The 15,745-nt window shown below is 40.1% G+C and overlaps 1 protein-coding gene across 1 annotated transcript; it reads left to right on the top strand.

Moving 5' to 3' along the window:
- The first annotated feature begins 480 nt into the window (after positions 1-480).
- Positions 481-15,208, top strand: nsmaf (neutral sphingomyelinase (N-SMase) activation associated factor). The gene is made up of 31 exons (XM_071538128.1): positions 481-580; positions 2,105-2,191; positions 2,433-2,511; positions 3,041-3,102; positions 3,642-3,678; positions 3,899-3,949; positions 4,785-4,856; positions 5,147-5,194; positions 5,493-5,545; positions 5,745-5,874; positions 6,003-6,074; positions 6,565-6,673; positions 7,354-7,530; positions 7,750-7,829; positions 8,464-8,554; positions 9,467-9,530; positions 9,794-9,845; positions 10,199-10,319; positions 10,442-10,573; positions 10,657-10,699; positions 10,795-10,961; positions 11,317-11,428; positions 11,945-12,003; positions 12,405-12,472; positions 12,588-12,655; positions 12,736-12,859; positions 12,956-13,039; positions 13,474-13,624; positions 13,783-13,885; positions 14,220-14,329; positions 14,547-15,208. Exons 1-31 carry the CDS (start codon positions 543-545, stop codon positions 14,639-14,641), a joined length of 2,739 nt encoding a protein of 912 aa, XP_071394229.1. The 5' UTR covers positions 481-542; the 3' UTR covers positions 14,642-15,208.
- The last annotated feature ends 537 nt before the right edge of the window (positions 15,209-15,745 follow it).

Genomic DNA, 15,745 nt, shown 5'->3' with positions numbered 1-15,745 from the left:
TCACACGTTTCAAGGCAAAGCTCGTCTATGTTCGAGAAGATAAACCACTCAATAGTTTTTTTTGTTTTGTTTTGTTTTTTTAGTTTAACTAGCTTTCGGGCGAATGTTTTCCAATGTGCATAAATAGTCACTATAATCCAAAGAAAATGGGATTTTGATTAGAAAATGTGCTGGTGTGTATGCAATATTTGGCTAATTGAAAGAGTAGGTTGACAACATGTAATGCATTATTGCCTGACAGTTTGTTGTTGAAGACCCCAAATAAACCATGTTGCAGTTGAACATTTCAAAAATAGTTTTCCTATAACATCACAAGTCAACCCAAAAATTTACGCTAAGCAGACTCTGGTGTGCCACACTTCGCCATGAAGTTTGTGGTACCCGGAAATAGAAGCGGAGTGAGACCTCTTTACATTTTTTCCTCTCTGTTGAGGAATCATCTGTCTGAGGTCAGTCACGTGGTGGCCAGCAAGTTTCCGTGTTTACAGAGATCTCACTGTGGCTGGACGGTGTTCAGTTTCTAAAGAAGATGGTGTGCAGTCATGGCATTTTTAAAGACGAAAGAACGCTCTAAAGAAAGGTTTGTGCTCCAACAACAGCTGAAATGACTTTATATCAGATGGGGGTCATTCACTGGGTTAAACCCGATCTTTGAATGCCAGGGGTGTGTTTTTCTCGACTGAGTGCCGTGTATTCCCATTAGTAGGCTGGGCCAGTCTGCTAATGAGTGCTTCAATTTCAGATACATGATGGACATTATAATCTGCTCCATCACATAGCATTATGTGCGGGTTCGCTGACAGTAGCACGACATTTATTCTGGAGTAGGGCAAATAATCTGTGAGCTATCAAAAATACAATTGAAGATAGCTTCTAATTAAAAATGTGTACGTGCTAGTAGTATGAAATAATGTAGCCCCAAGTCATGCCCTGTTTGTTGTATGGAGGGAATGCCACGCCAAAGTCCTTTTTGAGACATGGCAGTTTAAGGTTTCAGTAATTATTGGTAAAAGTGCAGACCTTATACAATACTCGAGGCATATGGTAGGAGCCACTTTACACTTCGGCATAATTATAGTCCACTAAGCAACGCTCAATTTTGTAAAGTTTGAACTTTTACAGTTGGTTCGCCTGTTATTCCCACAGTCTTCTCCCTCCGGCGCGAGCAGTGAGAACAACAGTTGCATTTTTATTGAAGTAATTGCTGCTGGGTGGGTTATATATATGCCGAATGTACCAGAAAACCCTACTTAATCTTCAAAGGTCTTCAGTTGTGTTCTGTGTGGTATGTACCTTTACCGAAAGGCAAGGAGGAATGAAATAACTAGATTACTAAATGGAGTTTGGCACACTTGGGCCTGGAAGAAGAGAAAGTGCGCTGAAGAATGGAGGGTGAATTATTGTGTTCAGAGCTATCTGGAGTCCTTGCAGACTAGTGTTTTTTAAACTGTGGTCCAAGGAGCCCAAAGCATCTTTGAGTGATTAAAGGTCCCCCATCAAAATGAGTGTAGTGGATAGTTTGATTTCACTTTTACCCCATTCACTAGAAGTGATCACATTGGAACAATGTAAGAGAATAGTCATGGTGAACATAGATGTCACTCTCCCATCATGTCTCCTCACCAACAGTATAACAGTTATGCAGTTATGTACTAAAGCATACTAACATAAATCTTTTCACATAGGGGACAATGCATGCCCTATGGGGGTGCTTTTCATAGCCCTTTTGATTTTTGATTTTTGATTTTTTATCGATCCACATGTGAAAATAACTTTTACCAGGTACAGAGTAGTTTGCAATTTGAATACAGTCTTCTAGTCTAAAGATTGATTATTACAGCGGAAGTCTATGAACTGCATTTTATAGCATGTATTTTCTAGCTCCTTCAGTAAAAAGCTGTATAATCATGCATGCAGGCGTGCCAAGCTCAGATCAGCTTACCCCTACTGAGTAGCTGGCAATGGATAGAGTGGATAGAGTTTCTAGTGTAAAACATGTTATAATGGATGGCATAGGCTACTAAAACTCAGCAAGTTTAATTCATTATAGCAGTCATTTCTGCTGTTTCTTATGATCTCATACTCCTGTATTATTGTTTCCTAGATTTTCTCTCTTGTTGCTGGATTTGGAGGAATACTATTTCGAACAGCACACTGCACACCAAGTGACCCGCAGCTCAACTAAGGAGAGGTAACTGGTCATTAATAATGATGATACACAGCTTGGGGTGTAGTACATCACTCACTACACCACACAATCAAGGACTGCTTCCAAATTCTTAACGCTGTTTCCTTCTAAATCTACTCCAGTGTAAAACGTATCTACAGTTTTACAGTTACAGTTTTTAGAGCATCAACTGAGGGTGATGGTGGTTAACAGTGTTTGGAAACAGCAAAGTCACCTGAATATGGCATCTTTGTTTTCCTTTCAGAAAGATCAGAGGGTCATTCAAGGTGTGCTCCAAATCAATCATATTTGACCCAGAAGATATCGCAGAGCCAATTTTAAAGGTTTGTTGTAGTCACTTTTTAATGTTCAATGTTCTTCAACAGCATTTGCCATAATGTTACCATAGATAACATGAAACTTTATTGATTCCCATTGGGTTGTTGTAGCAGCAAATAGTAATAGGATACAGCAAAGAAAAACAGAAAGTAACAAGAATAGAAACAAATAGCGCATATTAAACTTAACACAGCTGGAAGTTACAATATTAGAACATATTAAGTGGAAATATAAGAATGAAAAATTTCCCATGAGGATCATGTGCACACATGCAGGATGTACGAAATAACACCAGTAGAGTATGCTGAGACAAAGGAAATATTCAAATATGAAAGTATAGAAAAAAAAAATAAACATGCGTATCAAAATGTATGCATATATAACAAATGATGAAAAATATGAGCATATGATGAAAAATAAAGCATAGCATACTGATATTCAGGGTGTGTCCATATTAAAGTCAGTAGCGGTATGTTGCACTCCTGCTCTAGTAGTCACGATTTCTCTTTTTCAACCATCATTTTCCATCTGCAGATCCCTCTCCGAGACTGTAAGAGGATTGAGTTTGTGGAGAAAGAGGACAACCCTTTCACTGAGTGAGCACACTTTGATCACTGCTACTGCTTGTTGAGTTTACACACTAATGTTTTAGTTTATTTAGCCTGCCAGACTGGTTGGGTAACTTCAAATTGGCCTGCCAATGTTAGCTATGCTTACAAACCATATTTGAGACCAACGTCAGCAACACGCTGATACATACCTGAGCTCACGGGTCATACTACAAATGTATTTTTGAACAACATACTCATAAATGAACTAGAAAATGTCAGGATTCACAGAATTTAGTTACAAATTGGTTGGTTTGTCCAATCAGTTGTCTTTACTGATTTATCTGACAATCATTTTCAGTTTTGGTTTATTCCACTTTTTTCCAAAAAATTTTTTTACATAGTTTTACATTTCAGTCACTTTGAATAGAGCAATTTTAGTTTTCATTTAAGTTTATGCACACTCAAACTGCTTGTAGCTGAGCACAAATTAAATCTGGTATATATGTAATATCCATATAGTAATGGAGTACAGTGATATTGTCCTGTGATAATTTTAACTTATTTGATTGGTGTTTTCTTCATAGGACCAAGCCATCAGCCATCTCTATTTTATGTGGACAGGTGCGTTATCATTTACATATTTTGATATGAATTTGATCTTAAACGATTGTCACACTGTGATAAAGACTGGTATGTTTCTGTTTTCTTGGACATAAAGGCTAGTAGTTAAGCTGTCTTTATTGTTGCAGTAATGTATCATGTGTAGTAGATTGTCATGATTGTTTTCTGCAGGTTGACGAAGTAAATAAACAGAAAAATCCCATTTCAACTTTGATTCTAGGTTTTTTACATCAAAGAAGGCAATGTCATAGCACCGTACAGAATCGAACGGGTGAGTGAACCAAAGTTTAATAGGGGGCCTACTATGATTTCTGTACGCTCAGCGCTTTTTGCGTGGACATCACTATACACTTCGGTGTGCTTTGTGTTTGTATTTTGAAAATCTGAACTCGGTGTGCTGCGGCAACAGGCTGAATCATAACAGAAACTGCAATATAACATTTTATCCAATGGCTGCTGGTGCACTTACTCCAGGAGAGAGGACAATTTCTATGTGAAATACACAACAGCAATCCATGTCACAGTCATCTGAAGCTTTCCCCTCCCCAGTGTGCAAACTGGTATGTTTGTGTGTAAAGACACAAGAACAGAATCCATTGAGAGATCCGCATTCACATTTTCTGAGTAAACACCGCACAACCAGTCTTAAGCCTGGTTCATGCTTCATGGGGAAATGAACACAGTGGAAAATTCTGCAACTAATGGGCATGTTTGCCACATTTGGGAGCCGTGCACGGTCTGAAATTTGAAACAACGCAGGCGGTACGGAAGTTACATAGAGGCATCTTTGTTGAGGATTGGAGGAACAAAGAGGAACCGGATCAACCGGCCGATTCCAATGGTTTTTTCTTCTTTTTGGTGGATGTGGAGAAATTAATTTTCCTACAGCACCACTAAAGTACTGGAGTTTTCAGATGTCACCATGAAAGCACAAAAAACACGAATGCCAAGACAGTGCTTTTGCGAGCTTGCGTACATCTTGCCACACAGAACGCATGACCCAAACCTTAGACGTTCAAGAAATCAGATAAGGACCCTATGTTTGTTCACTTCTTCAGGTGAAACACTCTTCCCACTTTGAATAACTCCTCTGATCACTTTGGCAGGGAGGAACGAGAGTGACCTTTCAGTTGGAAGTCTGGAGCAAAACGGAGGATGTTGTCCAGACGTTACTTCAGGTACGTAAGAGTTCTAGACCTTCGGCAGCTCCGGGTGTGAATCCGAAGACAAAACTTCTCACACCCGATACTACTGCAGTGTCACATCAAAGGGACAGAGTGTGTTTGCTTTGCTGAATAAACTAACCTGTTATCTCTTCACTCAACCTTCTCACCTTCATCTTCTTGCTCAACTGGGTGTTGTTGACTCAGGAATATGTCGAATTGACCGTCTCTTGCATTTGTTTTCATGCATCAGTTATCCTGTGCTGTTGTCATTGTGCTCCTTTTGAATGTGGTGAATTTTGCAGCTCCACAGGGCGTCCTGTCTGGAGAAGCTCGGGGACCAGGCTGCAATGGTGAGTCGTCGACATACAGGACTCCAAGTCACATCTGTTGCGCAATAGGCCTTGTTGTCTGGATGCAAATATAGTAGTTTCAGTAGAGTTTCAGTAGTAGAGGAGCATGGCCCTCTCCTTAGGTCCTCGCCTTAAAGACAATGAAAATCAAAAGCATAAATGTGTCCTTTTGCCTCATGTACTAATGATATTTAAATATTCGGCTATCACAAATTCACCATTATTAAGAATTCTTTTTGTATTGTTACCATCTACCTTTCTAGATTCTATTTTGAGATTGATTTTATCTCGTTTCTAGATTGCAGCCAATTTACAATCACGACTGGCAAGATCATCATTTGACAAAAACAGGTATGTCCATATAAAGCAGAAATGTATTGATATATATGTTGCTTTGATAAAGAATTCGTGGTCATTGCAGACACTCATTGTCAACAGAGGTTATTTGATTTGTGTTATGGACCCGTTTTACCATTAGTATTAAAGCAAATGCCTTATTGCTGTTGGAGAAGGCAGCTGGATAACACAGTGATATGAAGCTGGTGTAAAGCTTTCAGAGCGTAGCAGAGAAGCCTCACATGGAGTGCGAGGTGGAGATGGTCATGCCTCTGGTGTCCAATCCCGGCCACGTCTGCATCACGGATGAAAACCTCTACTTCCAGCCGCTCAACGGTTATCCGGTTTGTGGCATTCCAATCCCCGCAGTCCATTTAGCGTGACTTCAGCAACAATCACCTCATCACGCATGCATTATTGTTTCAGTTGTTGTTCAGGTAAATTTATGATTTGATGTGACTTGTGGTTTTAGGAGCAGGTGATTCAAATCAGACTCCACAGTGTCAGGCGGATCTACAAAAGAAGGCATGGGCTCAGACCGCTGGTGAGTACAGCTGGCGAGGTCGTTAGGATTTTACTGAGGACAGATCTACTAGTGCTTTCCATTTAATAATAATAATGTGAAACTGTATTGATCCCCAGATGGAAATTCTCTTTTTGCTTGTCCCCACTAATTCACATACCTTACCGTTTTGGTCCATATATAGACCAATTAAAATGACTGAATAGTCTGCAAATATTGAAGACAAGGTTGTCAGAATATAGTGAATTCATCAAAGGCACAGCACACTTTCATTTGCTTCTTTAAATTGCATTCTGTCACAGAACTTGCGGAATTATTCAGTCACAAATTGTAAAAATGTCAAGGTTGCCCTCCAATGACCTACCTGTTATCTTCTGGGTTATTATCTGGGATTAGTAGTGAATAATAGTGTAGTTAATGCTGAAAACTCACTTTCATTCATTTCATTTTCATTGTGTGTGTGTGTGTGTGTGTGTGTGTGTGTGTGTGTGTGTTCCCTCACCTCATCCAGGGTCTGGAGGTGTTCTGCACTGAGAACGACTCCTGCTCTGACATCTACCTGAAGTTTTATAACACTGCAGACCGAGATGAAATCTATTACTACATCGCCACTTTCCTGGGTGAGAAAACTGAAAGCCAGTACTGAATCTGTTAGTGTCTGCAGGTCCTGAAAAGTCTTAATATGTCTTAAAATTATGTATTTAATAGTACTGAAGACTTTTAGTTAGAGCAATATATATTAAATTCTGTTTTAGAGGTCTTGAAAATGTTGTGGTTTTGCTGGTGTGCTGTTTTTCCAAGGACAAATCATCCCAGTCGTGCAGACCCATTTTCTCAAACATCCATTTATTTCAATTGTGAAATTAGACTTATATTTCATTCTAACTGGCCTTAAAATGGTCTGCAGTTTGATTGATCACATACTGTATTTCCTGTAGTATTGATCAGTATCAAACTGGTTGTCTATGGGAAGAACTTAACCTGAATTGGTTCTAAAGCAACATTTTGAGCAGATTCCACATACGTATGCATGATTATCATTATTGTTATAGGTCTAAATGCTGTTTCAGAGGCTTTGCCACCCTGACAACAATAAAAATCTGGGGGTTAACACTGAAAACTTGCTATTTTTTGGAATTGTTTTGTCTTGAAAATGGTCAAATTTAGAGAAGTTGAATGTCAGCACAAAATATCGGCTATCAGCAGCTGCAATCCAAAAATATCGGTATCGGCCTTCAAAAACCCATATCGGTCAAACCCTGGAAGCAGTTAACCATGACATTTCTTTCATTTTGCTCAGAGAACCACATGACGGAGCACACGGCAGAGAGTTACATGCTGCAGTGGCAGCGCGGCCATCTCAGCAACTACCAGTACCTCCTCCACCTCAACAACCTGGCCGACCGCAGCTGCAACGACCTCTCCCAGTACCCCGTCTTCCCCTGGGTCATCGCCGACTACACCAGCACACAGCTGGGTAGGTATGGAATGAACGGGAATCAACACGGAGTTGAGCAAGGCACTGTCACCGCCAGGGTTAGAGGTTCCATTCCCACTGTAGCCACCCCATGCTGAAAATGTATGCACTCCTGATACTGAAAGGCACTTTGGATAAAAGCCTCTACTAAATGGCAGATGTTATAATGCTGTAATAGTGTGACTTGTAGTTTATAGTGAAGACTCTTCTGTCTCCTAGATATGACGAACTCTGCCACGTTCAGAGACCTGAGCAAGCCGGTGGGAGCCCTGAACAAAGAGCGACTAGAAAGACTACTGGTGAGACTATGCTGTGTCTTTTTACCTTGCTCAGTAAACTTTGAAATTGCCTTCTGTAGAGTACAACAGGTGGTGACATCACCTGGTGCCAAAGATCAGCCAATAGCAGATTTCCATTTCAGTAGCACGCTTTTTACCATTAGATGTCAGGCTTTACACAGATTTGGGTTTGAGGTCTCTTTAATAATTGCTTCTGGCTGCAGTGGCTCGGTAGGATTCTCTTCTTATCTTCATTTCTTAATTTTTTTAAGTGAACAGTCTTTTATGTGTACTTTTTTCATTCTGTCTTTTTTTTCCACCAAAACCTTTTAGAACTAATGTCACTTCATTAGAGATTTTATTTAAATAATTGACTATGCATCGCTCTCAGCACATTATGTGTCAACTTAAATTTTAGCAATTTTCTCCATAGGTGGTTATTTGTAAGCCTAGTGTAAATGCAGTGTTGGTGGGTCTGTTTTAGGTGAGTATAGGTCTGATACCAGTGAGTGCAATTATAGAGGGGGGTGATCTGGGATGCCAGAAACCCAAAGCAGGTTTCTACATTGGCTTCACCATAGTTTAGTAGCTCAAGGTATATTTAAATTAAATCTAATTGTCCTCATTAACCTCAAATGTATCCCCTTGCACACAGGCTCGCTACAGAGGCATGCCTGAGCCTCGTTTCATGTTCGGCAGTCACTACTCCTCTCCAGGCTACGTCCTCTTTTACCTGGTCAGAGTCGGTATGTCATACATTTCAATTCAACACATAAAACACAGCCACAACATGTTTGGAAACATAGTAAACGCAGCCTGTATTCAGTGTGTTTATGCAGTTTATCCACCACAGTATGTCATATTTGTCACTGTGAAAATAAAATATTGCATGACTGCGTTGTTAGCCTGGGGTTTATTGGAGCAGGTTCGCCCGGGTGGATCATAGCCAAGGCAAAAGCAGAACATTAATGGTGACTGGGAACTGTTTAGTAAGGATTTTAAAAGGCCTGTCTATTCACTTGGTCACTCACTAAAATTCCTCTCACTGCATCCAAAATGTTTTTGAGAGGTTGCCAGCAGCAGTGCTTGTGATTTCTTCAAAATTGAAATCCAATATATGTGTATAACCTAAAGCTTCTAAAGATTTGTTTCTCTAAAGCTCATGGGAAAAAAATGGCACTGCTTCTGATGGAATGTTAGTGATAGATGAGAAGGGCTTCTTACAAACCCAAATGTCAGCCTCAATGACATTGACAAATGAAATTGAGCCAGTGGGCACCTTACATGCCCATAGGTTGCTCGTTGATTATAAATATTATCTTTGTCTTTTTGTGTATTCTTTTTACTATGGAGCATCTTTTACTACAGTTCTCTGCCACTGAAAAAATAAATATGCATCATACTAAGCACATTATAGAGTATAAATATAGTGTGTCCATCAACTGCTCCCTCAATTATGTAATATTTTATTCAGGGAAAGTCTACTCAGATCCATTGTAAATCACATGGAAATGTGTTCTGGGCTTAAACGATACAGACTCTGTTGGTAGCTGCTTCATTGTTTCTACTCAAAATGAATCAAAGCTGATTTAGTTTTCCTTCATCTCTTTATTTTCCTGATCACATCATGTTCATCCCTCATATGTTGTCCCCTGCAGCTCCAGAGCACATGCTGTGTCTGCAGAATGGCCGCTATGACCACGCAGATCGGATGTTTAACAGGTTAGTTGTCTCTGTCCCTTCAAACAGACAGTATATCTTTATCAGTATATTGCAGGGCAGCCTCCATCACAAACCAGGGATGCAGTGCAGACTGTGGCTCTGACCTTGATCTTAGTGATCATGGAATTTAAGTTTACCCTTTTTTATTCAGTGTAAATGCAAAATGATAATATGGTTGTGGGGCTTTAAAAGATTGCAATATATGCTTTTTAAACTCATGTTTGCACATTGCTGTTCATTGATATGAACTGTTTTTTTTACAGCATAGGTGAAACGTGGAAAAATTGCTTAGAGGGTGCAACTGACTTCAAAGAGGTAAAAATATTTTCCACTACATTTTGTCAGTTAGACATTGTGGCCCAGATTCACTAAAGGTCTGCACTATAGACAGAGTTTCCACTATATCACAAAAATGGCAAAAACAGAAAGCTGCGCTGTTCACTAACTGTGGGCAGCGAGGGCTTGTTGGCAGCACAACTTGATTTGCATAAAGTTCTTAGAGAATAAGACAAAAACTCTGAATACAAAAATAGACAAAAATACACAACTTGCCCTCATAACACAATCTTAGTGAACCTGGACCTGTGTGTGTTGACATGTTTTTCTTCAGATGGATACGTTCTCTGACAGAGTCTTGAATTCATATGGGCCTCTCTCCTATATTGCAGCTGATTCCAGAGTTTTATGGAGATGACTGCAGCTTCCTGGAAAACAAACTGAGTGTTGACCTCGGGAGAAGGCAGAATGGAAGCTCAGTGTGTGATGTCATCCTCCCACCATGGGCCTCAGGTAACTGCTGTTGTATGGGAGCCATGGGTCATACGCCTCTGCTCTGGGGATAGTGTACTAGTATACTTACATACTGGTAACTGTGTGGGGTAACACTGTTTTTTTTATTATTATTATTGCAGATGCCAGTGATTTACTTCAGAAGAATAGGACAGCACTGGAGAGTCAGTACGTATCGGAGCACCTTCATGAGTGGATCGACCTGGTGTTTGGCTTCAAACAGAGAGGGAGTGAAGCTGTTGCGGCCCATAATGGTAAAATATCTCACAGCTAGACCTTCAAACATCTAACCCACCAAAACCAGACATAGGCTAAAATGTATCTAATTGTTTTTCAGTGTTTCACCCATTGACCTATGAAGGTGGAATCGACTGCGATAGGTATGAAAGAAATCCATTAAGATTTAAAATTCCAAACATTCAACTTTACACCATTTGATGCAGTTACTAGTTTAACTTTCTCCCTCTCTGAAAAGCATTGAGGACTCTGACCAGAGAATCGCCATGCTGACCCAGATCCTGGAGTTTGGCCAGACGCCCAAACAACTGTTCACCACCCCCCACCCTCAGAGGATCACACCCCGCTTTCAGAACATCACACGCAGCTCCAGCATCAACACACCGCTCAGCGAGCTGTCTCCAGGTAACACACACACACACACACACACACACACAGTTTCATATTGTCTTATTCAGGGTAAGTGGGAACATTTTGTAAATTCTCTGGGGAAGTCAAGGAATATCAGAGAATTTTACAAATGGGTTATTTTGCAGGAATGTATTTTACAACTTGTTTCACACTTCGTTGCAGTAGGTAGAGTTAGCTGTCACTGTAATGGAAACCAGACTGTTCACCCATTTAAAAAAAACAAATGACCACACCAGGAAGGAAGTGCTCGGATTTAGTAACGCATCACCACCATGGTGGAAACGCTGCATAGTTCAGATGTTCATCTATATTACTCATATCTGCAGTTGTTCCTCTTTTTGTTCTGTAGCTTCCCCTAGTGAGGACTCCTCCTTTGAAGACCTGACCGAAGAGAGCAAGAAATTGGCCTGGGCTAACATGGGGAATCTGAAAGTCCTCACCAGCCACAAAATCCATAAAGAGTAAGTAAGGAGCCGTCCAGAGAGGCTGGAGTGAAAACCCCTGCTTTTCAAACTGGAAGCTTCCTTTTGAAAACTGTTGCCATGAAGATATGATCTGGTCAGCAACAATGTTTAGCTTCGCTGTGGCGTTCAAATGATGCTCCGTTGGTATTTAGAGGCCTAATGTGAGCCAAGAAAACATTCTCCACACCATTACTCCTCCACCACTAGCCTGTACTGTTTATAGCAGGCAGGATGGATCCATGGATTCATGTTGTTGACACCAAATTGTCATGCCATCAGCATGTTGCAGCAGAAACCAGGATTTGTCGAACCATACAGTGTTTTTCCACTCCTCCATTGTCATTCATCAACTTCTTTCTGTTTCTTTTTTTATCAGGATTGACACAGAATTTTATTACACTACATGCCTTGCGTGCTGGCATGGAATAAATACAAAGAGTGTTTTTTGGTTTTTGATTTTTTTTTCTGTTGATATTAAATATTTCTTAAAATATCATTTTCTATTACACACAGAGCAGTGACAGGCATTGCTGTGACTCGAGATGGATCGGCCATTTTCTCCACATCACAAGGTCTGGAAAATGTCTTTTAAGCACAACTGGAAGTGAACTCTTTCAACAAAGTGCATGTAAATTAACTACTAGTAGAAGAAATCCGTTGACACTTGTTGCTCATAAGGAATCATGTGCAACTATACACATACTCATTGTACCTTAAATATAATCAAGAGCCAATGGATAGAGGATTTTATTTATCCAATACATATATTGAGATTTAAAGAAAACTTGTTTTTAATGCGTGTATGTTGCCTTATTATATTTAAAACACAACATTTAAAGTAAAATGCTACCGAAAAATCAAGCCAAATAGTGAATTGGCTGAATGTTTTCAAAGTTTTATTTCATTGTTGATTCAGGTTGATTTTACCCTTTTAAACTATGTAACATCTTAACTTTCTCACTCTCCTTTCCAGATTCAACGCTAAAAATGTTTTCCAAAGAGTTGAGTGATTTCCAGAGAAGCATGTCCTTCTCCAACATGGTATGCAGCATCAGTAGTCTTTTACTATTCAGCTCTTCTATCTCTCTGTCTTGTTTCTTTGTCTCTCTCTCACTTAAAAAAAAGACCTACACTAAAACACTTGACTATTTTCCAGGCATTATCATCATGTTTGATGCTGCCAGATGATAAAACGGTGGTGTGCTCTTCATGGGACAACAATGTGTATGTATGCACATTTGATTTGACGTTCGGATTTTTGTGTGTTGATTTTCCGCTGGCTGACTCATGTTCCTTCCCCCTAGCTATTTCTACTCCATACCTTATGGCAGGCGGCAGGACACACTGATGGGACATGATGACGCTGTCAGTCAGATGTGCTGGTATGATGACCAGCTGTACACGGCATCCTGGGATTCCACTGTCAAGGTAAAAAATAATAGTGACTTATATAATAATAATCATATTCCCATTCATAAGCCAGAGCAGCAGTCAGTACATGTATGGATGTGTTTGTTGTGGCAGGTTTGGCACCGTGCATCTGACGATGCATCGAGTCACAAGAGATCCCAGGTCCAGCTGCTGGCTGAGTTTGAACATGATGCTGGGGTGAGTGAAGATGCTGATTTTGGTGCTGATGAATGTTTAATGTAGACCAGTGATGACCAAAACCTCCCAGCAGTTGTAGCATATTTGTAGCTGATGAAAGACCTGTGTCCATTTGAAAACACATAGATTATTGTCCATAATGTACCACATCATAGCTAAGCACACCTGTGATCAAAAGTTGTTACTTAAATTAAAGGAGTATTCAACGAGAGAAAAGGTAGCAAATATGCTGTAGTTTATTATTGTTTGTGATATTTATGGCCCAGAAAGTTATGAAAATTAATCTGGAGAAGTGGCGACCTGTTCCTACCAGTGCCTTCTCTCATGTGGTGTATTACTGACATTTTAACAACACAACTCTATCTCATGTTTAGTAACTGAGTATGTTTTTTTTGTTTGTTTTTTGGTATTGCCTGTTTGAAATCCATTTTTAGGTGAACACTATTGGTCTGAATCCTGCCGGCACTCTCCTGGTATCAGGATGTAAAGACGGCACCGCCACCATCTGGGACACCAGTAACTATGGAATCCTGCAGCAAGTCCACTGCCACACTGGAACCATCCACCACATGGCTTTCAGCCCTGGTAAGAGTGAAACCATCCAACATGTGGCTTTGAGTTCTGGTTGGTGCGCGATGGCAAATAGAGCCTTCGGGCAGAAACAACTGCCTGGAACAACTGCCTTCGGCTGCCTGGAAGCCATGCCGGACTCTAAACTGAGAAGTGTGACTTTGCCTCCTCAGACAGCAGACACGTTCTCAGCGTCGGAGCCGACTCCTGTCTGAAGGTTATGGACGTCCAGACGGGCATGGTGATCTCATCTGTGAAGGCTGAGGAGGAGCAGAGGTGAGATCACACCTCACACATCACACATCTGCAAAATGGAATGCAATGACTGGTTTCTTAGTGCTGTACGTCCACTCCTAGATTAACACAGGGTTAGTAGTACAATATGCATCGTACAATATCTGCTTTACTAAACACTTAATGTCTCTTAACATTTTCCTGTTGTCCTTTTTCTTATGCTTTTATATTTTGTTTTTTCAATTGGTCTGAAGTCCACGTCCAGTTGGCACTAAAACCATCTTAAAAAGTCTTAAATTTGGCTTTCTAAAACCTAGCTGTCGACTGATATTGTCATGTCAGAAGGACACATAACAGAGTGTACGTGTGGATGCAGGTGTTTCTGCTGGGACGGGAACATGGCGCTCTGCGGGGGGCAATCGGGTGACCTGCTGCTCTGGGACCTGCTCAGCAACACTGTTACAAAGAGGATCCCTGGACACTCAGGTACGCCCAATCTTCCCACATTTAGCAGCTAAAGTATGTGAACCCTTCTGCTGATCTATTGTTTGTGTCTTGTTTCGAGTCACAATATTTCCTCATCATAACTTATAAATAAAGGTCAATGCAATATGTCAAAAAAGCAATAAGTAGGACGATTATTTAGATTTTTATTTATTTTATTAACATATGTCCTTTGTGGGAATTGTAATCCTTTGTGCAGGAGCTGTCACGGCCATGTGGATGAATGAGCAGTGCACCACTGTAATCACAGGAGGAGAGGACAAACAGATCATCTTCTGGAAGCTCCAGTGTTGAACTACTGTCTCTGCACATAATCAGAGGTTTCCATTGCAATATACAGGACAAAATGGGCCAAGTACTCTATCTGACTTTGCGTAGAGACTCATTAAACAATCTCAAAGACCCCGAACTTACTGTAAATGTACAGTATCGCCTGGACCTGCTGGAGGGGGGTGACAGTCAAACTCTCACTCACAGCAGTTCTCTATCAGAAACCAAAAAAAAATTGTGTTATACACTGTCATGTTAAATATCATTGGTATCTACAGAGTGGGAAACAGACTTTTTCGGTTTTGTTCTTACGATAGGGCGAATAGCACAAACAATATACTCACTTTATTTTTCACTTCTGTTTTTTTGGCCCATTCCTTGTGTTTGGCTGTTTCTGTGGGGATTTCTGTTTTGTTTTTCCAGCTCTGTTAATCTTCATGTTACGCTGCTTTTTTAAATGGCAATCGTGTTTCTATAGCTTTATGTGTGTTTTATTCTGTGATGTGGTCCTGTTCTCACAATGTCCGTCAGAGCATCTATCTGATCAAGTATTATCATTACTAATAACATTGACCACGAAAACCGCACTTTCCTGTCTCTTCTTTGTTACTGTTTCACCAGCCGAGACTTTCTTAGCAGTGAATCTTTTGGGAGAAGGTAGTAAACTTATTCCATAGAAGCACTCGGAATTCATCTCCATCATGCTCCTGGTTGCTTATGTACAGTATACTGTAACTAATTTGCCTAGTGACTACATACAAATTCAAATGTGCAAAGTGCAATATTTTAAGAATGTAAATAATAATATTTACATGACATTTATAACAGTTTACAAAGTGCTTTCCAAAAAAACAAGGAATAGCAGAAGAGGAATTAAATATCACAAGGGTCCAAAAGAAAAGAATAAAAAACAGAAAGACTCAAGAAAAGCATAAAAGACAAATTAATATGAAATGTTTAACTAAAAGCCATTCTGTAAAAGTGTGTCTGAAGAAGAGATTTAAAAGATAATAATTTGGCTAATCTAAGTTCCTCAGGCAGGTCATTCCACAACCTGGGGCCCTAATGTAGAGTAATTTGTCTTGCTCCAATTCTGAATATCAGCGGTTTCCGTCGCCCTCTAGTGGT

The sequence above is a fragment of the Centroberyx affinis genome, unplaced genomic scaffold (assembly GCF_046629955.1).
Source record: "Centroberyx affinis isolate AG114_WGS23_722 - 3 ecotype Tasmania unplaced genomic scaffold, CSIRO-AGI_Caff_v1 ptg000194l_1, whole genome shotgun sequence".
Taxonomy (NCBI): Eukaryota; Metazoa; Chordata; class Actinopteri; order Beryciformes; family Berycidae; genus Centroberyx; species Centroberyx affinis.
Note: the sequence above shows the minus strand (reverse complement) of the source record. Positions and strands in the feature narration are given on the sequence as shown.